The sequence below is a fragment of the Aythya ferina genome (assembly GCF_964211825.1).
Source record: "Aythya ferina genome assembly, chromosome: 3".
NCBI lineage: Eukaryota > Metazoa > Chordata > Aves > Anseriformes > Anatidae > Aythya > Aythya ferina.
Window position 1 is genome coordinate 38,906,087 of NC_140298.1, and position 27,898 is coordinate 38,933,984.

Sequence of the window (27,898 nt, forward strand, 5' to 3'; positions counted from 1 at the left end):
ACAGTGATACTTCTTTTGTAATGCACTAGTGATAATATATTTAATTTAATGAATCCATAGAAATGGAAAATGGTAGATTTTTTTTTAATAGGTCTTACAGAATCAAAGGATTTTAGTATTTCATGCCAATTTGCATAATAAAATGAAATTCATGAGGGAAGCCTGTTTGGGATGTGTAATATCAACTTCGTAAACATGAGAAGAATCTGACATTGTAAACAATTAGAGAAATGTAAAAATACATTAATTCTTGAAATTCTTTGCAGCCTTTGAGCAAGCTGAAGCAATTTTGTAGTGAGTTAAAAGAAACAAAAATGCACTCGGCACCGTTAACATTTGTCTTGCGTTGTGCTTTGGAGGCCAACAAGTCAGGTACTTTGCTTATTTATTTATTTTACGTATGCTTATTTAAAGTACTTGGTCACTGTTTAATTATGTTGTGAATGTTTTTAGCCCTGGCTATTGGTGTGATGAAGACCATGAAAGAGGAAGGCGTGCCGCTCAGACCTCACTATTTCTGGCCACTGATGGTTGGGTTCCAGAAAGAGAAGAATCTTAAAGGTTAGCAATATGATATGTGCTCCTCTTGCTTTGTTGTAAACCTAAGATAACAAATCTTCACTAAAACACCACTTCCAAGATTCACCAGGCTCTTGAAAATAAGTGAAGACCTTGCTGCTTTTCTGTCTTTGTTGCAAACTTTTTTTTTTTCCTTCAGAAAGGCTTTTTAACCCCCCCCCCTTTCTTTCTCAATTGTGATACAAATTTAGGTGGCTTACCTTTGTATAGAAAGATGAGCAAAAGAGTTTATCTTTTTAACTCTTCACATTCTTTCTGCCTTTCAGTGGTTCTTTTCACTCCTCATTACTTTGAAGAGCTTACTCTTGAAGAAACTGAAATCTGAGAGAAGCATTTAATAGTAAGGTGGTGTTATAATAGCTCTCCTGGACTGCAAATCCAATTCTTTTTTTAAACCATCTTATTATATACCTGATAAGCCAAATGTGAGTTTAGTTACAATAATAAAAACTGCAGGAGAACTTACGTCACTGAATGTACGAGCCTGACCTGACAGCATCCTGATTGAAGGACAGAAATGCTCAATCTTTTGGATTCTTAAGTAGGTTCAAGCATTTAGCATGCTTTCCCCTGTTACACATGGGGATGTCTACAGGCTATGAATAAGAATTGAACAAATATTAAATTTTAGAGTACAGTATCTAATTCTTTGGTTTGCGTTATTGGTAATTCAGAAAGAATGGTATTGTAAAAAGATGCTTTTAACAGAAGTACTTCCCCCTTGGGGAAACAAAAAACTGTCTTTTTCATCTTATCTCACAGTATAATGTGCTTTAGAATGAGATGCAGAGTTGTTAGTGTGACACTGGGTGACAAACAAAATGCACAAACAAAAAAAAAAGTGCTTTTAGCACTCTCTTCATATCGCAATTTTATCTTAAATATACAGTCACATTCCAGTTTGGAAGAAATGCTGAAACAAGTATTCCCTAATTGTTTCTGGCTATAAAAATGTCTCAAATCTTTTTCAAAAAGCCTTTGTGAAAACAATATTCAGTTTTTATTAACTCTTTAGGATCTGTTCTGCTAGACTACTACCCAAGTTTATCTTCTTACAGGTTTTCAAGAGCTTCAAAGTTCAATGACATTTTAAAAGTATCTCAGTGTTGGTTTTAGGTTGGTCATTTGTGACTTACTCGGAGTGCATTATTGCCACAAATAAGCAAAATTAAGTTGTGTCATACTTCTGTATAGGCAGCGGGTGCTGCCTACTGAACAGAAAGAGGTTGTCTGTTACTACAATGAAAGTTTCACCTCACTGACACAATTCTAAGAGGCGCTGAAAGTGTTAGATTTAGACTTCGCTCCCAAAGCTGAAGCTGTGTCTGACCATTGAGAGAAACTCAAGTTTCAGATCAAGGTCTCTGGCAAGTTCAGAAGTTTACTTAATTTCAACTCCTACTGTAGAAATTGACTGTACTCTGGCTAGGAGTTACTTCTGGAAGTCATGTAAACAAATTGAGAATAAAACTGTTGCAAAAGCCCTTGACTCTGGCTTTCTTTAACACGCCCTAGAAAGCCTGTCTTCTTCTGTCTGTAAAAGCAATGGATACATAAACTTCTGTATGGCTGTATAATAGCAGTGTGGCTTTGCAAACATGGTTTTGTAACCTCATACTTAGTCTCTCAGTTTGAATCGTCAAGTGTGAAAGTTACTACTCCATACATAACTACAAAGGTCAGTGATTTTGCAGTTCTTAAAATATGTGAGAAGATATCTAAGCATTTTTTTCTGCAGTGAAGAATCAGTGGAATCATTCTTGCTGCAGTAAAACAAATTGTCTTTTTTTTTTCCCATTTTTGAAATTTAATTGTAATTAAAAAGAAAAAATAAAGAGACCCACTATCTAAAACACATCCAATACAGCTGAGGTAAAGTAAATAGGAGGAGAAAAAAACACCCTGAAATTTTCATAGAAATAACAGAGAATGCTTCAGTGAGAACTTAAACGTGACAACAGACAGTAAATGAGCAGAATGGTGCTTTCTAGCAGTGAAAAATAATAGGGCTGTACTAAGAAAGGTACAGACAGACACTGCATCACATCTCCTACTAAAAAGGAGGTAATAATTGCTTCATCTACAAAGTAGCAATGCCTGGCCTAATGTGTATAATTTTGCATCTCAGTATTGGTAAGGCTGAAAATGGAAAAGAACTTTTAAGGGGGGGAAGAAATGGTAAAAATCTGATAGGAGGTAGACAATGGACTGAATCATTAAAGGACACAGAAGAAAAGCAGCAACATATCTAGAACTGCAGGGTACAAATGCCTTAATATAATGCATATAATATGACTCAATCAATTACAGAACTAGTAACAACATTTAATTACACGTTTATCTAAGGTTCATTATAACAAAACCTGACACACTATATCAAAGAAGGTTTCCTAACTTCTGTATTTTGCAGCTGAAGGTGAAAGAAGTAACAGTGAAGTGGTGGCTAAGAGGAATAAAGCTAAGCAAGGCAATTCTTTAAATGTACTGCAGAGAACTTAACCACTCTGAACTAGCAAACCGATCTTTTCAGTCATTTTTTACACAGGCAGATACTTCAGGTGGAATATGCTCGCTTTTATTTGCATTTGATATGAAACTTGATAATTACTTATTTCTGTAGTATTTATCTAAATAAATGCTGTTAGGCTTGGCAATGGGGAAGTATATAAAAGGGTTTAAAAGAGGTATATGCAGTAGATCAGAAAAGGTTTTTGAGATTCAGCTTGTATCAGATCATAGTAACAGGAGAGTTGAGCAGAAATGTTTGGCTTATGCTGGTAACTGGACATATTGCCTCCCTTCATATTTGTAGAATCACTTCAGGTATTTTTGAAGACAATTTTTAAAAGTCAATAGTGTATTTTAATTTCATTTTCTATTAAACCGTTGTGGTTTTATACACAAAGCATGGCTTGTGAATGATAATTCAGTTTTTACTTTGCCCCAGGAAAAAGAAGTTGGATGAATAAGGAAATAAGTCTCTTGAACTCACTGAGAGCAAAGAGTGCTGGTTTCCTGAAGTAATTACTTCAGGTCGTGTTTTGTAGACAGACCTCTCCAGCCAAGAATTTTGGAATGCATCTCAGATTAACAACACAGCAAAAATACTTAAATGTTACGTTTTTTTCCTATACACGTCCTCCCTGTACAAGTTTTTTATTTGTTTAGAAAATTGCTCTAAGCACAGTTATGCTGCACTTTCACATACTGAACTGTACGTAGCTGCCTTAGTAATTAAATTCCCCGTGTTCTGGTGGGACCATATTAGATATAAGGTGCTACTTCTTGTGAGGAACTTAAGAAATGAAAGGGGGTCTGAAATGCGAGCCTCTTTTCTCTCCTTAAGAAGCAGCAAGTTGCTCTGCTCTATCAGAGGAATATTATGATCATCTTGTGATAAATCTCTTACTGTATTTCTTGGTGTTTGGATGTACTTATTTGAGGCTGGAAGGATGCTTTTCTACTTCTGCTGGGGCATTCAGTGCTGTTTCCAGTGCTGACAAAAAAGGAGAACGGAAGTGTTAGGCTGTGTTTTGTTCCCTATTTCTATCGTCTTATAATTCACTTATATAATTGTGGCAGTTCAACCCCTGGAATCCGTACATACCTCAGCCCATCATCTCAAAAACCTCTTCTTGATGAAGCAGGGAAAGGTGACTGAAAAAACTCTCTGAACCCATACAAGTCCAAGGAACTATTGTACATACATGAAAACAGGACTCCATCAAATTTTGATTTTTTTAAGCCATGAATAGAAATTTTAAGACTTTGTGGATAGGCTGCCTTTCATATTACTCACATGATTTTTTCCTCAAATGCAGAATACCACTACCACAGTATCAAGTATTCTATATAATTTCAGGATTTAGACAATTGCAAAATATTTTTAAATACATTATGTCTCGTGCAGACCTTTTGAATGAACTGTTACATGGTCCCCAGGGACTAATCCTTAGTAAAAAAAAAAAAAAAAAAAAATAAAAAATTATTTCTCTTAGTAATCCTTTTATTTACAGAGTCTTTAGAAGACTATTTGATTGTGATTTTTCTTTGGTATCTTTGTGTGTTTTTTCGTTACAACCAGTTTTCTGTAACCCAAAGCAGGATCTGCAAAGCAACCCATTGAGGTATGGGTGTACAGTTGATAAAGAAATAATTATTTTTAAACTAGTGTTTATTTCATTTTCCTCATTTTGTGCTTTGTTTTTGTGTATATTTTGTAATGTACATAATATATTAGTACAGTAATACGTGTATGCAGTTTCTAAATACACATACGTGGGGGAGAGCACATTCTCAGAAAAAGTCCAGAGACCGGTGTTGTAGCTAAATGTGGTTGCACTTTTGTCCTTTGTAGTCTGATCTTTGGTAGCTGGGAGAGAGAGAACACAATAGTGTATTTTCCAATACTGTTACGAGATGAAAGTGGTATCTAGAAAGTCAACGTACAATAATGCTCAAACCTTTACTCATCCATCCATTTGATCATATTGTAGTATTCTGATAGAAGTGGGGATGTTTCACTGCTTTGTGTTGCAGAAGGTATTTACATGGTAATAAAGCATTTCCTCCTCTTCATGAGGTAGGAAATGTATGTGAAATTGTAGGATTCGGTGTTGATTTTCATTAATCTATTCCAAAAAACTCTCCACATCAGCTATTGTAGGTGTGAAGAAGCGTGTGGCTGTTCTTTCAACTTAATTTGGCTATGTACAATGGTTCTGTTGGTATACCTCCTCAATTTCCATCCCAGTCTTCTGCTGGTGTCCTAATCTTCGTACGTGCACCTACCTACTGAGGTGTTGTGCCAGGCCATGTAACTTTTTTGTGACTGGGTACTTGGGAATGGCTGTGCTTAACAAAGCAGATGTCTGCTCCGTTCTAGGTACGGAGTTAAGTATCTAGATCTAAATCTCCTGAGTTCACCATACCTTGTTCACTGTGTTAGACACCTTGCAGTCTTCAAATCGTACCTTAGTGATGAGGACTCGAACTCAGCTGTTTGGTAAAAGGCAACACAAGAGGGCTTAATACATACGCTGAGAAGTTGAAAATGTGGAATTGTAGCTAGCTGTTAAATTTTGGAAGGTATTAGGAAAGACTTACTGTAATTAATTCTTTATTCATATTTTCACAGATTCTGGGCCAAAATCAGAGTTTTGTTTAAGGCAAACTCGAACAGATGATGCGATTTTAATCTAGTGTGACTTGCCTGCATGTATTTGCAAGTGCTCAAAGGGAATTCACATTTGATTATTTGCACCATAGTGCACTGCATAAAATATTCATGGAAGTGTCACTTTTCCATAGGTGGCACTCCAGGGCAAAGACAGGGACTTTGGGAAACTTTGCATTTTTAAAGTAATAAGTATGAAATGCAAGTTGAAAAAAACATATGCTATTTGGAACTGGTGTCCTGCAGCAACTGACAAGTCACTTTTAGACCAGCAAAAAATGATAATACCTGTATTGATTTTGACGGGTTCAGAGTTTGCTAGCTAGGGTTATTGTAAGAAGTTTCTCCAAATCAAAAGAGTGTGAACGATTAAAAAGCATGAAACATACTGTAAAACTCTATGCTCTCATTGTTAAGCGTCAGTAACAATGTTACTGGATCCAGTAAGATCAGGTATTGTTGTCTTCAGATGCTTCTCTACAGCAGCAATACGTGTGTAAATTGATCCAAAACGTGTAAAAGTTGTAGTTTCACTGGGGCTTGGAAGACTCTACCCTTTCTCTGATTTCCTGTTTGAGTCTGATGCATTAATACAGAAAGTTAACACAGACCCGTTTGTTTATGAAAATGTTGTTTGCTTTGAACAAATCTAGAAAGAAATCTTGAAAGCTTGCCTCCTTATTAATGTTGGGAACAAAGCTAAGAATGTTGATTTTGTGTCTTGAAAGTCATTATATTCATTACGCTAAATGCCAGGTCTTTTTTATACACAATAATATGGACCTTCTAATATATAGCTTTAAAAGATGTTTTGCAAATATAATATAGAAAATAGCTGTGTACTAGCAATTTCCAAGCTAATGAAGACTTTCTTGGTTTTGATAGTGCATCATGCAACAGGAAGTTTAGTAACTCAATTTCAAGCTTCACAGTTTTGAACTTTATTAACACCTCAGATAGAAATGCATTTTTTTTGCATAGTAGTTTCAAGAAAAGAAACTGAGGAGACAAGTCTGTTTTTGAAAAGCAACGTTTATTTTTGTGTGTTTCTCAAATTTTCATTTTTCTGCAATGCTTAGCTTTACCAATTCTGTTTTGATAGGTGTCTTTGAGATCCTCAAAGTGATGCATGAGTTGGGGGTGGAAATCGATGCAGAAACATACACTGGCTATGTTCTTAAAAATTTTCCAGATTGCAAAACCGCCTGTGCCCAGCTGAAGGTGAGTTTACATTTAAAATTCGTAAAAATGATCATTGCAACACTTGTTTTTCTGTGAGAGATTTGGATACTAGTAGTGCTCTAAACGTGAATGTGTATGATCGAGTCTGTTTAATATATTGAGAATACTTTTGAAGCAGTTGTTACATGGGTGACTTGTTTATAGTGTCTTTCTCCTGCCATCTTTTCTTTCTGTTTCAGTTAACCAAAATATTTTCCTTGAATTTCCTTGAAACAGCTTGCTGTTTCTAGAAGTCAGAATAAATACATGAATTACATTCTTTTTTTTTTTTTTTTTAAATCAGTAATACTTGTTTCCAGTGCAGTTTTGTTTAATGAAGAATTCAGAATTGCAGATTAAAACAACTGTACTGTTCTAGCATATCTAGCTAGCCATGTAGACATCTGTAGAGCACTTGTCTAGGTTCTCAACAGCTACCAATACAAGAATGACAAGGTCCTTTGGGAAGGAAGAGTTTTAAATACAAAGTATCAGAAAGTCTCATTGTGTGTACTTAAAATGTTTTTTATTGTTTTTGCTGTAGGAAAATAACTGCCTTTTTGAAACTGTTGGACTCTGTGTAGCACAAATTAGACATGAAGCAGCACATGGAAGACTGAATAATGTTGTTTCTCTGTGTAAGTGTATTTCATGTTGCATGTTACTATATTCTCAGTGGTAGTGCTGATAGGTTGGTTGTAGGTGAAGGGATTTATGTGCACAAAGAAACATGGGAAATTTGTGCAAAGCTTTTGTTATGTGAGGTTCTCTACGACAAGATGTCAGACTTGAAACCACTAGTTCTGGACAACATAGTGTGGTTAAATTGATTTTTAGGATTGAGACTGGCCATAACATGAAATACATGATATTTAGCAAAGCTGTATTTGTGATATGGTTGTGAATCCCACATATTCTAGGAGTGCTTAAGGAAGCAATAGGCATGGACAACAACTGTTAAGGCTTTGGTGCAGGGATTGTTCTTGTTTTCTGTTTGTGGCATCAACTACAATGGGATGCTAGTTTAATAGCACTGCTCAGAAGTATTGCAGAATAATTTATGAATGAATCAGCTTTAAATAACTGACTGCCATTGACGTTAACCTGAGTCTGGAAGTTGGGTAGGAATTTGACAGGGTAATTAGGTCATGAAGTTATTTGCCTACTATACTGAGTCCATAATAAAACCCCTTAATCTTGGACTAAATCTAATACAAAAAGTTCTCTTTTTAAACAACAGTTTTGTTTGTGTAAGACTGAGGGAAAAGTTAAGGCAGTCACTGACTTATTTAGCTAATACTAAAAGATAGCATGCTGTGACCCAGCAAAGCTGTGCTACGGCTTGGAAAGAAACGTTAACAGTAAGCTTGTACTAAAACAGAGTAGTCTTATGTTAATCTAAAGATGGAAAAAGTTACAGTAAAAAGCAGTTTTTAATACTAAACTTGAAAACAGAGTCTGTATAAAGGCTTAAATCACTCTTTTTGTATTACAGTATATAATGCAAGTGAGTGAAAAGGAGAAAATGAAATGAGTAGGTATTAGTGATTGATTAATTGTTGTAATGAAGATTTATCAATTAAGTGAATCTTTTAAGGTTCACCTTACATTCTGCCATTACTGTTGTTAATTCTTACTACAACAGAAATCTTAACCATGAAAAAGTAGTACTTGAAACAGCCGTGAATTCTTTTTTGAAAGGCTAGTTATTTATTAGCAATAATTTTTTTTTCTGAAAAGTGAAGTAGGATTTGGTAGGTTTTTGCTTACATGAAAAATTATAGCCCCCCATCTCTCCACACTCATTTTGGTTAAGTAAACTAGTTGCTTTTCATTGTGTTTAAAGGCACAAACGTGTTTGTACGTGGTATAAGATAAATGTATGTGATCCGGCACATATGTAACGTGCTGCATTTTGTTTTACTGTCATGAAATTATTCTCACAGTATATTGCTTAGCTGTTGTCTGTGTCTTGAATTCAAATTTTGTAGTGGTGTTTCTTTTTACAAAGCCTAGCGTTAATAATTCATAAAATCATACAAAATTTCTTTTGAACTTGAGCTTTAAAGGAAGGTACTACGGTAAATAGTTTACCAAGCTGAAATGAATGCTAGTAAATCTAATTAGCACCTAGGAAATGATAAGGCAAAGATATTAAACAGCTGATTTTTTTTTTTTTTTTTGGATTGGCTGCTTCTGCAGTATTACAAAGAGGGAAAAATAGATGCAGTATGGAAAACAGTTCAAGATTGTCTCATCAATGTAGTTAGGGGAGGTGAAGGCTGGGTATGAGTGCTGGTTGCTATCTAGGTGTATTGATTCAGCTTCTCATACCTTATAACGTATAGATTTCTGCTCCTGACAAGATGAAAACCAAGAAGCATCAGCTGAGGAATCTGGGCGCATAAGGCAGCGTACATGAGAGCTGCTTTTCCCCTTTATCATGCCATTCCATTCCACTTCATTGTCAGCCTCTTGATTTTCTCAGACTTGTTTGTTGCTAAGGAAACCAGGTTGCCGATTGTCAGCAGCAGCTGAGCATACTAAGATGCTTTCTGCTCGTCTTTTTATGAGCAAAAAGTTTCATAAACCAGCGGAGGAGGGTTTGTATTGAGGGTTGCTTGAAAACCAACTTCACCTGAGGTTTTCCGACTAAAATAAACATTTAATCATTTAAAACTTAGTCTAAGCGCAGGCGTTTAGAAAACTAAGGTGTAGTTTTCGTATGTTGTTCCTGCCTTTTATTTTGCAGCTTCGCACAGAGCTGGTGTTTTTATTTTGGTTCTCCTCTACCACCTGCCTACTGTATTACAGCCCTTGCTGATGGGACCCAGTGCATTCAGGTTTTCAGGTTTTCAGAGGGTTTAGGTGTGTTGTGATAGTGAAATCAAATTAAGATAGCTCCATACAGGACTTAAATTCACCTACTACTGTTGTTTTTTCGTTTTTTTTTTTTTTTTTTTTTTTTTTTGGTTTGTTTGTTTGTTTGTTTTTCCAGCTGTACTATGACACTGGAATGAGAAACAGTAATTTTAGAGGAAGAAGGTAGAATTATTTCCAGTATCTAGCAAGGAAAAAGTCTAAAGATGAGGATATAAGTATAACAGTAAATGACCTCTCAGATCATTTAAGTTAAAATTACTTTAGTTACCTTTGTGTTCATCCAATGTTGTAACAATTCTACATGTTCATGTTTACAGCTCGTGGTTATTCATAGGTGTGTCTTTTTCTCCCCTTACATGTTATTTAATTTAGTGGATAGTGCTTTAGATAGAACTACTTTTTGCTTCTTGTCAGGCAGTTTACACCAGCAGAAAGAAATGTTTACAGTCTCGTGGTAAAAAGCAGTAGGATTTACGTTAAACCTATTTTAAAGCAGGTATTCAGTTTGAAACATCCCAGTAAACTGTTTGCCTGTGGGCTATTTTTTTTTTGTTGTTGTTTCAGTACTAATGACTCAAGTTTTCTTGGTTAGAGTTGTATTTTGTCTTTTGCTTTTTGCAACAGGGTATTTGGTCTTGTTACTGTTTTGCAAGGATGCTTATTTCTATTGCTAATTTGTAATAAATATATGTACATTAACTGGCATTAAAGGTAGTGAAGAGGCAAAAATCTCTTGGAATATTTAATCTCTGGAAAGGAAGCAAACGTAGAGCTGATAAAAGTCAGGACTTTTTCAAATAGCATGGTATTTGAAATTTTGAATTTTACAAATGTTTGTCAGTATTTACTAAATAAACAAAATAGTTCATCTACTCAGTCCCCGTTTATGTGACCAACTGACTTGCTGGTGTTCAGGGTTTTCTTGGAATGACTATTTAGAAACATTGCTTTCATTTACAGTGTCTTCAGCAAGCACACCTTCTGTTGATTTTAACCAGTTTAGAAACAGCCTTATTAGGGGATTCAAAAGGTAAGATTGTTTTGTGAATATCCCTTTTTTTTCCCCCTCTCTTTTGCCTTGTTGAGCACAAGTCCGTGCAGTTTTCCCTCCCCTCTTGTCCCCAACTCGGTGTTTGAGAATTTTAAAGTAGGGTTCCAGCTGTGGCAGATCTGAGGAATCTGGTTTTTCTCTGCACTCCCTGGTTTCCTTACCCCTGCTTTATCTGAGCATACTGCAATTATTGTTTGTTATCTGATATTTGACAGCATATAAACTCCTACAGGTAGGAAATACTTGGAATTTTATCTTTACTTTTTATGTTGCTAAACTGTTGTGCTAATATGATTTCCCTACAGATCATTGTTAACCATTAGAGTAGACAGGTACGTAATGAAAACAAAATACCAAGAGAAGCCAGGCATACTCCACTATACCTGATAGCTTCGTTGTGCTACATTGCCACGACTTCATATTCAGACCTGTTTGGTCCCATTTTGAAAAGAGGGCTTTATGCTACTTGCAGGGTTGACGTAAGCTTGTGGAAGTATGTGTGAATTAACAAGCACTTGTATCATCCTCTTTTTGCTCCAATCAAACATTTAGGACCGAGTTTTTTTCTGTAGCTTTACACCACAGGAGTCACTTAACATTACTTAGGACCAGAGTCTGAAAGCTGGTTTTATTGACTGACTAATTTACCAAAATTTCTTAATGGCTGTGATGTGACTATGTTTCGGTTGGATATTACTAAAACAGAGTGGATGAATATAGCCAAAATAATTACCTTGTAAATAGCAAGTTCTGTCCAGCTGATCATGCTCTGCCAAGGGAAAAGGAGGAGGAAAAAAAAAATCAGTATTAAATCTGGGCTTGTTAACCTGGCACTAGATAACCTTGACTTCAAAAGGATAAGTATTTTAGATAATATTTAGATGATATATTTTCAGCCCCAGAATCATCTGTTTCAGATGTTTAAATTGTTACTTTAGTTAATACATATTTTCTGTCTGCAAGTACAGAGAAATAATCAGTTAAAGTAGGGCTTGCCCTAGAAAACAAGCCACACCAATGTTTCCATGCACCACCAAGGAATGCTGGCATGAAATAGCCTGCTACAGGAGAGTAGTGCAGGTGGTCAGAATGCAACTTGCAGCAAATTGAAAGCATTATCAGCTTGTATCGTAAAAATTAGCTGCTGAAGATTCATACTTGGTGTAAGCAAAATAGTTACACTCCTAAGCAGTGGAACAGTTTCTCCTGTTGTGATTTGAAGAGTTATTGAACATTTGGGCTCAAAACTCAGAATTCTGGGGCAAACGAAATATTTTTTAACTTGCTTCAGCTGACTGTTGTTCTCTCTCCTTGCCACTTCTAACTGCAGCATTTATTAGTTTCTTGTTTGTTCTTATTGTTACCTGGCTTCAGGAGCTATATATGAGGTTGGCTGTACCTGAATTTTACCTTTCTATAATTCCTGAAAGCATGCCCAATTGATGTTTCCTTCTCTGTTTTAAACTTAATAGCGAGAACAGCCTAAAAATGAAGCTTGAACATATGGTAGGAGAGAAGAGAATATTGGTTATCACCATACATTTTTTAAAAACCTGAACTCAGGAGAATTTGATGACAAAATGCCGGTCACAAATGTTCAAACGAGCAGAGTTTAGGACTGGCACAGGGTGTGGACACGAGGGACACACAAACAACGCCTGCAGCATAGTAGCTGATGGATTTCTGTTGAAGCTGCACTTTCCTAGTTATTGCCTCAAAGTATTCCCGTTCTATCTACCTGAACTACCATTACTATTTCAGAGTCAAGTACTTTGGGAAATTGATGCGTTTGATATCTGCAGTTCATTGTCATGCTGTCAGTGGTGGAGTGAGTTCACTCAGGAAAGCTGAACTAACCTCACAAATAGCATTTCTTCCTCTTTGTGGACCTGTGCTCCACTCATTTTCAAATACCTGTGGCAGTAGCACAAAAAGAATAAATGGTTCCTAGGCTTGAACCTCCTAAGTAAAATAGAATCCTAAACTTCTGTAAATGCTTTGAAGTTCCACTGCAGCTGTTCAGACTGACATCTTATTTTCTCCTTAAAAGAATTATAGGAAGATAAAGTAAGGTCAAAAGCTTTTGATTTTTGTTTTCTTAGCCTTGTCTAGATTAATGCTGCTTTATAGTTGTTGAGATGTTACAGCTTTTAGATAGAACTCAGATGTCCTGTAAATAACAGGAATATGTCAGGTTTTTTTTTATACTTGAGTGAACTGGTTAACATTTGGTCTTTGGTTGTAACCTGATGATGTGCAGAAGTGCTCTCCATTCAGCTGTATGGAGCATCAACAGAAAAAGGAGAATTATTTCATGTTGAGTTTGCGCTTAATATATTACCTATTTATCTTACTCCAATAAACAGCTTAAGTCAGATATTTGATTAATTTATTCTTTGTTACAAATGCATTTAGAGGTACCTGTAGTTGTCCATCTATATTAAAAAAATTAATTTTAATGCACAGAAGTATACATCTTTATTCTAAATTTTACATGTGGTTTTCTATGTTGTAAAAATTCTTTGCTTGAAGCTTATTTTCTCGAAATATTAGACTGCAGAATAAAATTAAAAATGTGCAATTAGAACATGTTAAAATATTAGATTAAAAATAAAATTAAATACATTATTTTTAGTTACCTATTAGGAGTGCTGCATTATTTTAGGATGTTTACTAGAAACAGAGTTTATTATAATAAAAAGTACAAAACTTACTCTGTACCACATAGGTTTAAACAATATGTTGGAATTACTGAGTTTTAATAATTTGCTTTAAATACCAAGATCCACAGTGTTAATATAGTTTGTGGGTTTTAAAAAATACATGAGACCAGAGTAAAATCATTTTGTTCCTATTAATTTTTTATCCTTTGCTGCCCTCTTCAGCTCAAATGATGTACAGCTTTGGAGCAAGGTAAGTGGATATAGTGATGCTGTAAATAAAATCAATTTCTCTGCATACTTACGATAAGTTAATGTAAATCTGAATTCTGAGCCTGGTAATTGTAGAACTCATTAATTAGAGCAAGACATTTGTCAGTAGCAGATCATACAACTATATGAAATTTGGATTTCATACTTGATAAGTGCAGTTGTAAAAATCAAATGTGTATCTTTATTCTGATTTGTAGATCAGTGCGATTAGAGCTGAAGGTAGTACACAGTTGTAGCTTCATATACAAAGCCAGCCATGGTTTTCCTGACACTCCTAAAAATCCTTTTTTTTCCTTCCTTCCCTAAACTTTCTTCCTATCCCCATACCAGTGCAAATAAAATAATAAGGCATGATTAGGTTTCTGTCATTTTACTTAAAATATTGAAGGCAAAGACAGATAAAGTCACTTGAATGAAGTCAAGTGAAAATTGGTTGATCATGCCCTCTCCAGTATAGGCTACCTTAGAAAGGTGCCCCATATAACTTGGTTAATAGATCTTACAGGGACCTAGAACAGAGGAGATGTTGGCAAATGCTGACTGGTTACCAAATTTGGGAAGGGAATTGCTGCTTTCTGTCTTCTATTTAATTACTGTACTTGCTGATTAATATAAGCCTGTACGTGGCTTGCAGTATATTCAGATTTTTTGGGGGAAAAAAAAAGAATGAAATGAAAATTGCAGTTTGGAAAGTTGCTGTTTAATGATATGTATAAATAAATTATAGTCATGAGGTTCAGGGTGTTTTTTTTTTTTTTTTACCTATCACCTTCTGTTGTATGAAGATCATGGTCAGTGGATGTTGTTGTCCTCTGCATCTATCCTTCTTCCTTGTGTGTGGAGAGGGAAGGGGAAAAAATAAAAAGGGAAGAAAAAAGGGGATCAGTTTCATTACTTCCTTTGTGGAATTAAACTTGAAAGGACAGTTGAGGGCTAAAATAATGGTGGTCTGCGTGTAAAGCCATATCTACAGCTACTTCTGCTATTCTCCACAGTGGAGAAAAGGTGTATTTTAACATCTTTACTAAATTTTTGAGTTAAATATAGGTATTAGCATTTCTTATTTTACAAAGGTTAACTGGAAAAACAAGTAGTTACTTATTAAAAATAATACCATGCTTTTTTTTCTGCAGTCCATTATTTTCAGTGTTCTTTGAAATTTGATTGAGAAGGAGAATTGTGTTACCATGACTTTCTTAGTTTTTTATTAGTTGTGGGTTCGTCAGTGCATTGGTTCCTCACAGGGAGGATAAGGGCAAAAGGGCGGAAGCCCACTGTAGTTTAAGCATTCACAGAGTCTAGGCTGTTGGTAGAACAAGAAGTGATAGTTCCATTGCGCTTTTGGTGCTTTCTGGATTTATTTATTCATTTTCATTAACAATTAGGTGAGGATTCATTTTGTTTTGTCATTACTTAAAATACAGCTCTCCGACATCGAGAATCCATCTCCCTCCTAGTTCTCTCAGATTGCATTCTATTGTCACGTCAGATACAGCAAAATTCTTGAAATAGTTAAAAACTGTGATTTTAAATATAGATGATATAATTTGCTTAAGAACAGTCAAATGGATTTTTAAAAAAATGTGGTTTAGGTGAAAGTATTTGTGGGTAGGATGTGGGGGGCTTGGGGTAAATGCTTCTTTTCCTCTGAAGTAAAATCCACGTGTTCTTTCAATTTGTATGAGACTAATGGAATACATGCTAAATTTAGTCAAAGTATAAAGAACGCAATTAATTTTTATGGATGTATATGTTGTCATTCAAAATTGCATTTATTTAGAAGAGCTATCCTAGTTATCTTAAATCTAACAGAGCATGTTAAATCATGTTCCTCTGTTTTCTTCATGCATTTGCTTCTTTCAGAATTTAAAAAAAGGAGAGGAAAAAAAAAAAAGCTTTATGGGCCAATTTCAGCCTTTCAGTAAATTGGAACATAATTGTAGCATCTCCAGGAGCGACATCAGTTATTATTTGCTTTAGGCAATGTCTTATGATAGTTAACTTTCTGTAGAATGATACACAAACATACTAGAAAATCTGTCTTACTGCCATATCTCAGAAAGCATTTCAGTTTGCAATATATATTTTTAAGAAAAACCTATTATTTATCCAAAAAACACACACCAAAAAAGCCTACCTTCCTTGTATTTTTTATTTTTTTTTAAGAGAATTACTATGATGTGGTAAAGAATAATACTTAACAGCGAGATGCTTTATTATTTTGAGAATTCAATTTCAGGTACTATTTGTCCTTGCTTCTTTTGGCTGCAATGTACGATTATTCTGTCTTACCAGATAACAGAACTGTTGTACAAGGATGAACGTTATTGCCTGACGCCTCCAGGACCAACTGGTAGAGTTTCAATTTCTATGATTGTAACTTATCCACAAATCCGTTCTTCTGTGTAATGATGGGTTTGAGGGATTACAACAGTAAACACTGATTGCTTCTTTTTGAAAGTGAAATTTGAAAACGTGGGGTAAAATCCTGATTCTAATAATCACAGCATATTTTTGAGATACATGAGATCTTTTCCTTTTTAGAATTACAAACAAATCTTGCTGATAACGATTTATTTTTCTAATTTTATTGACCAAAATACAGATACAGAATGAGCACAGTATCAGTGCTTAAATACTTTGAGAGAAAATAAAAGCCATCTTTCAGTCTAGTTTTACCTTTAGTGATTTTTTGCAGTACAATGGTTAACATCCCAAATCTTCTACTTTGAAGTATACTTTTTTTCATACACGAATAACTGTATTTAAAAAAAAAAAAAATTAAAAAAAAATCCTCCTGCTGGGGGAGGTTTACGGGGAAAGATAACCATTTGAGAAGAAAATTAACTAATACTATTCCAATTCTTGAGTACAGGTTCCCATATATTTTTTTACTTTTATAGATAAAAGCCTAAGCACCATTTGATTAAAATCTGTTAATCTTGGTTTTCATTGGTTAATAGGCAGCTCCTTCAGTACTAGTTATGTAATGGTTAAAGCATCTTCTATGCCTTCATATCAATATTACAATACTTAATGTAGCTTGGCAATGGAATGTAATGGGTAAAATGTACAGAAAAAATATGCAAAGTGGTAGAAATCAGTTTTTTCTTCTGAGCAGTGACAAAATATTTGTGGCAACTATTTGGGGTGGCGGGCAGGAAAGGGGGGGAAGGCCTTGGGCAGTACCACTTCTGTCACACAGCAGTGGAAAAAATAGATTGAAGTAAGATTCTGTACTGAAAAGCTGTCACTGGGTCTGAAAATAATTAATATTCCTTTCACTCACCAGTTAGATATGTGCTCCCAAACCACATAATCTCTATGCCTCAGTGATCATTGTTGCCATTTCAGAGCCTCTCATCAGGGTGACATCTCACACCAAAATGATTTCTTATAAATTAATCTTGATAACATGACAGTCTCGGTAATTTTAGTGGAATGCTTTCTCTTGTTTTTTTCCACAGAAGCTGTTGGCTATTTTCTTTATCACTTGATTGACAGCATGAGTGACTCAGAGGTACAGGCCAAGGAGGAGCGTTTGAGACAATACTTCCATCAGCTGAAGAAGATGGTACCATTTCATTTTTTGCTACATAATGCCTGTCCTGCCTGACATGTATCTATTAGATTTGAAATTGCTGCTTTTAAGTACAACCAGACCACTTCTCAATGACATGCAAGAGCTGGAGACTTGAATTACGTCTGAGATAATTTCTGTTAGACAAATTTCAGTTTGGTTGTGTTTCAAAACTCATATAATTTTTTCCCCACCTCTTGGTACAGAATATAGTTATCCCTACAAACCTCTGCAGCGGCATTTGCAGACTGCTGGACTCCTCTCAAGTACCTGAATTAATTAAGGTCTGTGGTTCTATGACAATTACTTTGAAGCTAAAAAATAGAGTATGTGTACTCTGTGTGTAAATATTCTCCTTGGCAAAACAAATGCCTTAATGCAATGATTTATATGTAAGCCTTTTAGCCTTTCTGTGATTCTTCACTAACTGTTGAAATTATTTTCATTCTCATGTATGATAGCTTAGAGGGATACATTTAGTATTCCTTCAAGTCAGTGAAATAATGCTACAGAATACAGGGTTTTTAAATTGCAATTATGTAATAAACTCTACAACATTTTTAGCATCATATGCTTGCTTATAGATGGATTTTTTTATTTTATTTTATTTTTTTGAATTAGTGATATCTTTGTTTTACTGCATTTTAGGATGTAAGGTCACTGTCTCCTAAAAAACCCGTGTCTACAGACAGCATTCCAGAAGTAAGTAAATTCACCAATGGCTATGCTTGTTCATAACAGAATAATAATAATAATGTTTGGATACGGGTTTTGGATGAAGTATAATCACTCGCTTTCAGGTCATGCAAGTATATTGACATTCTTAAAATATACCACTTGGAGTTCAGAGGTTTCTTTGCAGAGTAGGAATAAAGGCTGTCCAGATTTTCCTATAGACCTGATGCTTGACCCCAGAGTTGGCTGAAGTTTCATGCCTCAGTTTCCCTGTCTGGTAAAAGATATGTGCTTTGAAAGTTCTAGTTAATTAACAGTGGTGGTGTGAGGCTTAATTCATGCTTGTAAATTACAGCAGTCCTCTTGAGTGGCGGGAACCATATAAATCCATACTGTCTGTGATGCTGGAATGTCAAGTCTTTACATCCCTGATCTGAGCAGAACAGAGATGGAAAAAGAAATAGGCTTCTGTTACCTACTTCCTGAACACAAGAACAGAATACGAGGAAAAACAGTAGTGTTGACCTTTGTAGTTATGCTACTTCATGCTTCTTTTTTTTTTTTTTTTACTGTATTCTGACTCAAATCTTCAATTAATATGTACTACTTAAACAGATAAAAGCATCTTAAATGATTAAAATTTTTCTTATACTATGGAAGGAGAGGATTATTTTGTCTGTCTTTTATTAAAGTGATCCGACAAGTTGTTCGGGGAAGGCTGTTTTTGAAATTGACATTCTTTCTGTTACCTCCATTTAGAGTGCTAAATCTGACGTGTCTGCTTTGGAGAAGAAACTAGAAAAGCGAAAAGCTGAAAACCAGCCTATTACAGATGTCTTGAAACAACTCATACATGCTCTTTGTGAAGAAGAGGTATCTTAACCAATGCAGAGATAATTGGAAACACATAGCTATATTTTTAAAGGGACATAAATGACTGTATTATGGAAAGACAATAGTTAAGCAAAGACAAGTGCAGTGCTTGAGGTTTCATGGTTTGATGCTTATAAATCAAACATAAGTGCAAAAAGCAATTAAATCAAAAGGTTAACTAATTTCAGCAACACCTTGAATGGCATGTTTTGGGGTTGCTGAAGTTTGTTTACAATAATCTGCAAAGTGAATGATAGTAACAGCTGTGATAGGTTTATCATACATGCCAAATGTCCTTTCAAGCCATGGCTCCGGTCTCTTATATCTAGATTGTCAAGCAACTGATACATGCACTAGTCATTTGCAATTCAAATATTACTAGGTTGTTAATGCAGGGATTGAAATTCCATTTTCCTGCAGGAGGAAAGCTCTTCTGAGATAAAGGGTCTCTTGCCTTCATTCGGCAGGCGTCCAGCTGTAGTTTACATTCATTTAGTGTGTGTCTGTAATTTGTGGGGGTATCACCACACTTTTATTCAGTTTCTTGTTCAGTATGATCCTGCCTATAAAGCTGTATATGTAGGAACAGTAACAGTCGTGCAGATGATAACGCAGTATTCACTGCTGCTAAGGATATAGTTCAGAAAGAGTGATTCTCAGCTGTCTGTTTCTATGATTTTGCATATGAAACAACAGCAAACACCATTATAAGTTTAAAGTGGTCAAATGTATGAATAGGGATGTATAAAAAAAAAAAGCTTTCTATGGGATTATTAAGTAGTTTCTTATTCTTTAGGAAGTGGTTTTATTGTATGTTTGGCAGTACACTAGGTGAAAAATTGTTATGAGTTCCAAATAAATAAGAACCATATTAGAACTTGGATTAATAATGTTTATAGTGTCTGTGTGGATTTAAAAAAAGAAAAGCCTTACTTAAAGCATGGTAGCAATGTTAACTAGAAAATTGACTTGGAAACCTACGCTGAAATTAACCTATATAGTGATTTAGAAAGATACTAATTTCTGCAAAATAATCTTTACTCTGAAATTTTTCTGAAATATTACAGCTATGTTTTCAAAATAAGGTCTTCTGCTATTAAAAGCACTAAAGCAGTCAAATAACCGCACACGGAACATATAAGATTCATAATGTCATATTGACTTTTCCTCTAGTTCACATCTTTGCTTTGTTCCTTTTTTAGAATATGCAAAAAGCCCTTGAAGTGAAAGCCAAATACGAACCGGACATGGTTGTCGGTGGCTATGCAGCCTTAATAAATTTGTGCTGTCGACATGATAATGTAGAAGATGCAATGAACCTGAAAGAAAAAGTGTAAGTACACCGGCACTGAAACATGTCACAGAGATTTATGCTGATACACAGACCTTGTTGAATTAAGTAGGTTGAATATTAACCCCCTCATCCATTTTTAATTAGTTTTCCCCCACCAATGTATGTGCATTTAAAACAGGGGTGTGGTTTTTTGAAACATTTTTTTCTATAATTGAACATCAGAAACAGCTACTTTGTATGGACAATAACTTTTTTTAAATTGCAAATTGTTGTGTAGGATCTGTTTTGTTGTTATTTTAAGCATAAGTAGTGTATGAATTGAAGTTTGGCTTAAGTAGAAGAAAAAAATACCTGTGTTCTGTGTTAAAAAAGCAACTAGAATGCTTTTAGAATACATTGTACTTATATTGTCTTCAGGATAACAGTGCTGCTTAGTGGCATTGTATTTTAGGATTAACAACAGGCATTCTACTTTAAATTTTTATTTCCAGAGCTATGTATTTTATCTATGAAAATTACCTCCTGGCTAAAACATGTTATGCCTGGCTTATCCGGGAGCAAATTCTTTCAGCTCATCCTTTTATTTGCCCCTTTCCTTCCTCTCCTCTTCCCCTTGAAAACCTCCCTACAGTCCAGTGCTACAGGGGAGAAAACAAGTTGTGTTACTTCGACGTTCTCTCTGTCTCTCATATGCATTCATGAAGTGTTTGCTTTGGTTTTACAGTAGGTTAATAGGCAGGTGCTCATTACGCTTTGCTAATGTTTGAAACTGAGAAATAATTGAGCTGTAAATACCAAGAAATTCACCACTCTGCAAACACTAATGTATTGATTTTAGCCGCACTAACATTCTCCCACAATCCCCATAGTGAGATTGTATGAAGTAAAATTGAGTCTTCTAGTGGAGCTTCCCTGCAGTAGCATGGTTTTACTGATCTGCCTTGAGTATAGCATAAAATTGCTATGAGGCAACTCTTAAAATTGTTGCAAAAACAGAGGAGGAATTGGTTTTTAAAATTCCAGGAAAGAGAAAATAAATACATAGAAGTAACTTTAAAATAGTAGATTTTCACTTGTTACTGTAGGCGAATAGCTTCACATTCTTTCCTTTATAGAAAACAGTACAGCACTACCTCAGATGTGAGGACTGAGTTTTCTTTCCAGGCTTATGGGAAACAGATTTTTCCTTTCCAAAAACTACCAAATAATTAATAAGGACGTTTGTCTCTTTAAAACTAGGTAGTTTAGTTTTCTGTTGGTGGGAAGCTGCACAGAAAATATTTAAGGTACATCTTTTAAGTGTATCAGATTTTTCTTTTAACACTTAGAACTTTTACCTCTTAGTGCTGTTCTTTTGTTACACAGTTTTCTGGGTTTTTAAATTAATTAATTTTTAATTAATCTGTATTTATAAAATATAAGTGTCTGATACAATTTTTATTGTTTTAATTCCTAGCTTCCCTAGGAACTCACCTGTTGCTCTTGACACTGGAAAGTACATAGCACTAGTAGAAGTCTTAGGAAAGCATGGTAGACTAGAAGGTAATCCTTTGGCTTTTATTCTGTGTTTCTGCTATATAATAAAGGTATCTTGCTTCAAGAATAAAAATGTGAGTTGATATTAATGGTATATCATGTCCTGAAAAGTGCTTGAACATTTTGCATACAAATTTGCATGTGAATTCAACCAGAGATGCTTGGACAGTGCAGGCCATTAGTTTTAATGGATTGGCAAGCTTGTCATTTACATTTGCACAGCTCAGTGCTTTTTGCATTTCTGCAGCTAGTTTTTATTAGCATTGCTGTTTGGATTGAGTTTGAAGATCATGACTTATGGCACAAATTGCGTATGTGCCTAGACTAATGGCTTTGTTTTTGCTTAAGAAGGTCTGAAGGCTGAACATAAAACCTATAAACATAACCTTCTCATGAGAGCCAAGTACTAAAAAAAAAATCATTTAACTTTTTATAAAGTATATATTTTTCTGTTCCTGTTCTTTTATGTGTTTGTTACTGCGTTTTAGAGTCATTCTGTCAAACTGCCTGGAAATTTTGGCTTTTAATGAGTGTTCTGCCAACTGCCTATTTTGGATTGCTAGATGTTTGCATTAAGCTGTTAGCTCTTTAATTTCTGTAATTTAGTCTAATATAATTCTATTATTTACATGATTTGGTTGATCTTTAAAAGAACCCTAGACTGTCATCAACTTTAAAACATGACTCCGAATATCGAGGTCTGTGATTTTGTAGAAGACCTGACACAATAAAAACATGGTCCAAGCTTAAATAACACCATAACATTTTGTATCTAAATGACTGTACAACAGAAGTAAGAAGCTAATATATTTTTTTGTAAATATAATCTTCTTTGAAACTTGTGTTACACACCTTTTAATCTTACTGTTCAAAAAATAATAAATAAAGCCGATGTTCTCTAAACCACAATAAATCAGATCATTACTACCTCTACATTAAAGCACTTCGAAAAGATTAGCTTGCTTTTAACAGCGTGAGTGTCCTTCGGAAAATAAAACAATTCATAAATGTAGCCAAATGCAAAGTGGTCAAAACATTCTATCTATGCAATAATTAAGAACATTATAAAAATGCACTTATTCCATATACCAAAATGTTTGTTTCTGCCTTACTAATGAAGCTTAATGAACCTAATGTTTTAACATGCAGTCTGTTAGAAAGCTTTCATTGGCTCTCCTTGGCTAATTAGTATCGACACAGCAAACAGGCCCTATCGGTATCAGACCATTAGTCTGGCTGTATATACAGTGTAAACATATCTTTATTATCTGGCCTCGTGACAAGCCATCTGCTGAAGAAACAATGGAGTGATTTAGCAGATGTTAGCATTGAACGATAAAAGCATCCATTTAGTAGAATCTTGCAGCTATAGGGCAGACTATACAGGGTTATGTGGTACAGAGTGGGCACACAGTTCCTATCTATAATTTGTAGTCAAAGTTGCAGCAAAATGATAAAACCATGCTATTGTGGATTTATAATTGTAGTCTCGTTTAGAAATGCAAGTAGTAATTAACTTGAAATCGGCATTATACGCCAGAATTTACATTCCTGCTGGGTTTGAAATGCTGTTTTAATAGCAGTTTGTTTTCCCTACATGAAATTACCTAAGGGTCTTTTGTGTTGTTTCATTGTAGATGCTATTAACGTCCTAACAGAGATGAAAGAGAAGGACGTTCCGATCTCTGATAGAGCGGTTGCATCTTTTTTTCGCCTTCTTAATGCCGCTGCCATGCGAGGTGAAGTTGAAACAGTGAATCGGTTACACGAGACCATTGTGAACCTGGGGTTGGCAGAAACTGCTGCCCTTTATTCCCCTCTGATTACAGTTCACCTTGAAAAGTAAGCTATGTTTGAGTTAGAGGAAACAAGTTATGATAAAATATTTATTTGTTGTGTGACCTGTGTGTGCTGTGTGCAGTGGTTACACGTTGGTGTGTGAAAGTGCTTTTGTATGTAAACCTGCACATGCTTGCCATTCATACTTTGAGTGATCTCAGAGTACTGTGAATGAATAATCTGTTTGTAAGGTGCTTTTTGTCAGTTAGACGTCACATGATGGTATCGTTGTGGGAACAACAGGTATGTTTTATGGACGCACCAGAGGTGAAGTGGCTGTATTTTGAAATATGCTTGCAAATAAGATGGTTCTGAAGTCTGTTTGACAGGATGGCTATTCAGAGCATGCTAAGTACACTCAGCTCTTGTGGTTAAGTATGTGTTTTTCCCATCAAAACTATTATTTTGCTGAGCCATACAATTGATCTCAGGTGAGCTGAAGGGGTGTGTTTGGACATTGAAATATTTCCAATTCACACAATTATTCAGATAATTTGATATTACTGCCTATAGACTATGTCGCTGAATTTAAATTCGAGGAAAGTACTGACTGATTTCTCTACTGTGATTTTCCCATATATACTATTAACACCTTTTACCACAGAAAGGGAAGTTGGTGCACTCATTCTGGAAGGAAGTATCTGTAATTCCATGAGCGCTGTTCTATGCATAACCTTTTTGATGAGGCAGGATGTTTAAATTAATATATATATGAACTATATAACAATTTCTAACTGAAATTGAACCAAGGATTCCTTTTTGCTTTCCTACTGTATGCACAGTCTTTTTTTTTTTTTTTAAAACATGTCATTTATGTACTTGTTGGATTTTAATCTTTTACAGCTACAGTGACTGATAAGTTTATTGCAGTTTGTTTCATATATGTATTAGATGTTGTTGGCTTAATATTATATTTGATATTAATATAATGCCTATAGAATACCATGAAATAGTCACTTTTTTCATATATGTCAACCTCAAAGATGGGTTCACAAAGTCTTTACAACATTTTCTGTATCCAAAAATTCGTGTCATAAAGGTGGAACTCTTGGTGGATGCATGCATGTTCTCTTGTAAAAACAGTATTTTAGAGAACTAGTCCTCTAGTTGTGAGTGTACAGATTACACCTTTGCAGTCAGCAGCACTGCCTTGGTTATATCACAAGACGAGGCAGATGTTTATGAAGGTAATTTAACTGCAATCATATGTAACTAATGTGTTGGAAAAATATCTTTGCTTTACAGTGCACAGCAAGAGTGGTTGCATATTACATAATTGCTTTATGCACGCTGACATGTGGTAGTACTGGGTTCTGTTCACTGGAAGTGGTATGGTGATGTGATGTGATCATGTGTGGATGCAAAGGGGAATGGGAAGGAATGCTGCTATTTTATCTTGATTCCCAGATTTCCACATTCTTTTGTATTATAAACATTTGGTAAAACTTCTTTTAAAACTTTGTGTGCTCTTTATAAAGAGACTTGATGAGACTAGACTCTCTTTTAAAAAAGAAAGCAATTCCTTCCTGTGGAGCTGTAAGACTACAAGTCATCAGTACTCAGCTGTATAACTTAATATTTTTCATTATATATAAATACAGTACAAAGAATGCTAATTTCCAGTGTTTTTTTCTGCCTTCTTACAAGAGGAAAGACTTGCTTCTTCTCCAGTGTTAGACTGAACAGAAGGGGCAAGCTTTTTGCAGATAGTTTGCTTTGAAGGAATGACTGCATTTCACTGATTTTTATTGTGGAGATCTTGAGAGTTTTTGAAAGTTGAGTGACTGAAATAAGCATTAGTCATTTCTTTCAGCAGTAGTGCTTACTATTTGCCATCCTGCAGTTCAAGTATCATTACTGAAATGCTGTCATTTAGCTGCAGATCATCAGCATGGCTCTGAAATTAGCCGTGAAATGTTTTTTTTTAATGTTCCACAGCAGTGTTTGAGCTAGTGTTTTGTGTTCTTAAATTAATTCAAACTTTTTAATTGCTTGTAAAGGAATCTGGTTTGCTTTTGAAGATCTCGACAATTTTGAGTTTAAAATGTTTTCATCTAACCCTCTTCTCTGTGCCCACTCATGAATATTCTGAAATTCTTGTTAAGTCCTAGTGCTTACAAGTGAGACTTTGTAGTGGAACGTGGAAAAGAAAAAAATAGAATTGTTGATTACTGCCTGCTCTTGTGCTATACAGTACTTCAATAATACCTATTTACAGCAGGAGAAATTAACAGATACAATAAGTACATGTAATTCTTTTTCTTCCAAGAAAGCTGCACAAGCTAACTTTCATAAAACCAAAAATAGGAGTTTCGAACTTTAAGACAGGAACCACATCAAGTTTCTTATTACCATGACTTTATTAGTGTTCCCCTTGTAAAGTATTAGCTCTGAGAAAGGAAATAAACAAGAACATCCTCAGGTATGAAATTTACACATTTTACTGTTTCAGGAGAGGGAAGAAAATTTGAAGGAAACCACTGAAAATGTAGACTGCATGAAAAAAAATAATTCTGTAGTTTTAAGTCACTGAGCACAAGTGGTGAATAGCTGTATTTTTAGAGATCAAAAGGCTATATAGCTCATTTGTATTTCTTTAAAAATGATTGGTGCATTTTAATACAGCATTGTCCATTAAAGTATTGTGTGCTGGGTTGTGATTAATTTCATATAAAGCCATATTTAATTTCTTATGTAGCAGATGGCATGCATCTAGTGCCTTGACAATTTTTCTTCTTGTTTTCACAGAGTTAAATTCACCTGATTTTGTTTGAGGTGATGCTTTGGCACGTACAAGTTACTTGACTTTTAAATTTACTGTTAAAAATAGACATCTTTTTAAATTAGGTGGTATTTTTTGGCAAAAACATCACTGATAGGGACAGTTTTTCAGATTTTCAGCAGCTTTATTTTAGATATTTGCATTAAAACTCTGTAGGTGTTGCAATGAAATTAAGGATGTTTGGCTCTCTTACTCCATTATTGCAATTAGGAATTTAGCATCATCAGTGCCAAAGGACAAAAGTGTCTCATTTGCCCTATGGGGACAGGACAGTGATAAGATGATTTTTCGTCAAGGATCATTGGGTCGTAATTAAGTTACATTCATGGCTATTGCTTTTTGAAGGATGATTGGTAAATGACAGGCTTCATGTGCTCGGTACGGACAGTGTTCGCTGGGGTTTTTTCTCCCTCTGTCAGAAAATCCTGTTGAGTCTGATAATGTAAATGTGGCATTTTATTCTGAACAAAAGAGCAGGGAAATGAGCTATCTTGTCTAATCATTCAGTTGTTTAACACCGACTTCCAGTTTAGACTCAATTGGCTGGAAAGCACTTGACATGTGAAGTTAGTGCTGTTCGGAACGCATGTTTGAGTAAATTTTAAAGTAAGTGACAGCTAAATTGTACCTAGGGAAATTACAAAGCCTTCAACACAGTTAATTTTTTGGGGAGGATTAGTTGTAATTGCAACACCAGTCTCCTTGAAGATTCCTTAGTATAGCAAATGAACAGAAAAACATTTAGCTCTTTCAAGAGCCCGTTCTCTTTTAACAGAATAATTTTTGTAAAGCTGATTGTACCTTGCTGAATTGACTTCCCTCTACACTAACATCTGCTTCAGATTTGTAGAGAGGGATTTGTTTTACCCATCTACCCTCCACCCCCACCCCAGAGAGTCCCTTTTTTCTTTCTACCTCTCTAGTGGTTTCAGGTTTGAGAGCTTTTCAATCAGTAAACCCCTTAGGTAAATTGCCACTTCACTAAAGCTTTATGCATAATGTTGCAGCACTTCATTCCAATTAAAATCAATATTTGGAGTCTTAGTTTTATCAGGCAGACTCTCTGGTTGGGAAAGTTGTTTATTACAAGTAAAAGGGTTAGCTTTAGTGCTGCCTTCTTGAAGCAAGAGGGGAGTGGCTTGCTGAAATTGAAGGGGGCTGTTATAGCCATGCATGGTGTTTAGCCAGTCTTCTGCAAACGCTGAGACATTTGACTAGTTCTGTCTCCTTAGCTTTCTGCAAGCAAAACTGCCCATGCAAATGTTTTTGGAGGTTTGCACCCCTGGTATCTTGGACTTCATAGGCATCCCAAACAGAAAACATGAATCCAGAAACTTCTGTGATCTTAACTCTAACTCCAGTTTAGTTGAAAGATAATGCTGAACTGGGACTCCTGGGGGGTTACTTAAGGGGCAAGCATAATAAAGTCATGACTGAGGCTTCTCCTGTCATTTGAAGATAATCGTATAGCTTTGG

General features: G+C 35.2%; 1 protein-coding gene across 2 annotated transcripts in view; it reads left to right on the plus strand.

Moving 5' to 3' along the window:
• LRPPRC (leucine rich pentatricopeptide repeat containing) overlaps nucleotides 1–27,898 on the plus strand; it is a gene marked incomplete at its 5' end in the record, with an annotated part of 90,920 nt that overhangs the window by 17,550 nt on the left and 45,472 nt on the right. For both annotated transcript variants that reach the window (XM_084512796.1, XM_084512795.1), the window contains 14 exons: nucleotides 267–372; nucleotides 454–561; nucleotides 6,858–6,976; nucleotides 7,521–7,614; nucleotides 10,820–10,889; nucleotides 13,796–13,823; nucleotides 16,139–16,196; nucleotides 17,311–17,417; nucleotides 17,630–17,707; nucleotides 18,072–18,125; nucleotides 18,858–18,971; nucleotides 20,174–20,304; nucleotides 21,722–21,807; nucleotides 23,439–23,643. In XM_084512796.1, the coding sequence (XP_084368922.1) occupies nucleotides 267–372; nucleotides 454–561; nucleotides 6,858–6,976; nucleotides 7,521–7,614; nucleotides 10,820–10,889; nucleotides 13,796–13,823; nucleotides 16,139–16,196; nucleotides 17,311–17,417; nucleotides 17,630–17,707; nucleotides 18,072–18,125; nucleotides 18,858–18,971; nucleotides 20,174–20,304; nucleotides 21,722–21,807; nucleotides 23,439–23,643 (1,358 nt within the window). The remainder of the gene's footprint in view (nucleotides 1–266; nucleotides 373–453; nucleotides 562–6,857; nucleotides 6,977–7,520; nucleotides 7,615–10,819; nucleotides 10,890–13,795; nucleotides 13,824–16,138; nucleotides 16,197–17,310; nucleotides 17,418–17,629; nucleotides 17,708–18,071; nucleotides 18,126–18,857; nucleotides 18,972–20,173; nucleotides 20,305–21,721; nucleotides 21,808–23,438; nucleotides 23,644–27,898) is intronic.